Source organism: Monopterus albus, unplaced genomic scaffold (genome assembly GCF_001952655.1).
Source record: "Monopterus albus unplaced genomic scaffold, M_albus_1.0 scaffold29.1, whole genome shotgun sequence".
NCBI classification, from domain to species: Eukaryota; Metazoa; Chordata; class Actinopteri; order Synbranchiformes; family Synbranchidae; genus Monopterus; species Monopterus albus.
This window is the reverse complement of record NW_018127909.1, coordinates 2,556,827-2,558,231: the sequence shown is the minus strand read 5'-3', so window position 1 is coordinate 2,558,231 and position 1,405 is coordinate 2,556,827. Positions and strand designations below refer to the sequence as shown.

Sequence of the window (1,405 nt, the reverse complement as noted above, 5' to 3'; positions counted from 1 at the left end):
ATTTTGGCTTGTCTTAGCAGGAAAGGCACACAAGTAACTAATAGTGTTAACAGTGGCTGGGTTCCATTTCACTGTACCAGTCATCCAGCATATCATTGCATTGATATTGATACACATCATTAATTTGCACCTGTGTTTGGTAGGATCAAGCCCACTGTAAGAAAGGACTATAATTATTATTACCCCTTCTTTACTTTTTTATGCCATATAGACTTACATTTTTGTATCTAAAATAATTACAAAGCTTGTAATTAATACTCAGTTCTTACTAATATGTTTTACTTATAAATAAATAAATACATTTACTTGTAAAAAAAAAAGAGACTAGGCAAAAAGACAGGCAGACAGAAATAGTGAACATGACAGAGAGAGAAAATGCCAGACGGAGGACGACAGACATATAGAGTTAAAAATTTGGCTCACCAAAGTAGACGGGCTTCCCACAGATTGGACAGTAGCCTACCATGATTGTATATAGTTATTTATTGTACACTGTTCACTTTAGTTGGAGTACTGAGAAAATAAATCTTTGACACCATACATGTGCATAAGTATGCGAAATGAAAATTGACAGGAAAACCATTAAGCTGCAGATATGCTTGCGTCTTGTGAAGTCAAAACCAGGATGTGGTGAGAGAGAGAGAGAGAGACATCAAGAAGGAAAACGGAAGAGTGAAAATTGTGATTTAAGAAGTAAATACTATCATCAGTAGGGGGAAAAAGAACCTCTCAGTAAGTTGTAATCACATAAGCACACACAAGCATTCTCTATCTATCTATCTATCTATCTATCTATCTATCTATCTATCTATCTATCTATCTATCTATCTATCTATCTATCTATCTATCTGTCTGTCTGTCTGTCTAATGGCCTTGATACTGTAAAAAGAGAAAGAGGGAGAATGAAAGACAGAGTGGTGAAGAGAAAGAGACACAAACAGCTGTCAGCAGCTCAAATTCCCACCTATCTCCTCTCCTTTCCTGCTCTTTTCACCCTCCTTTCTAGATTAAAAACAAGGAGCTAAGCCTCTGAATGGAAAAGGGAAACCTGACACTTTTGCCCTTCTTTTCTTCTTTCTGTCGATCCTCTCTCTTTTTTCCTCTGTCACATACTCACGCACATGCACGCCCCTGCTCATTGAGTCACACCGACATACACTGTATACACACACACACACACCAAAAGGCCATCCTTCTTGTCAGTGACATCACATAAAGAGGAGAGGCGAAGGCAGGTTGAGGTTGTGTTGGCTGAGGGACAGACGGGGGGATGTGTGGGTTTGTGCAGGCAGTTATCCCCTTGAGATAGGTGATGGAAGCAGACCTGGGGAAGGACAGGGGTGAGGAGGGGCAAGGATGGAGACAGTAGCCAACCTCAACTCAACAGGGACAAAGAAGATGAACT

The 1,405-nt window shown here is 39.9% G+C and overlaps 1 protein-coding gene across 1 annotated transcript in view; it reads right to left on the bottom strand.

Moving 5' to 3' along the window:
* LOC109958001 (cysteine-rich protein 1) overlaps positions 1-630 on the bottom strand; it is a 2,010-nt gene extending 1,380 nt beyond the window's left edge. Inside the window, exon 1 of the mRNA XM_020596300.1 lies at positions 424-630. Coding sequence (XP_020451956.1) covers positions 424-466 — 43 coding nt within the window. The 5' untranslated portion in view covers positions 467-630. The remainder of the gene's footprint in view (positions 1-423) is intronic.
* Between the last annotated feature and the right edge of the window lie 775 nt (positions 631-1,405).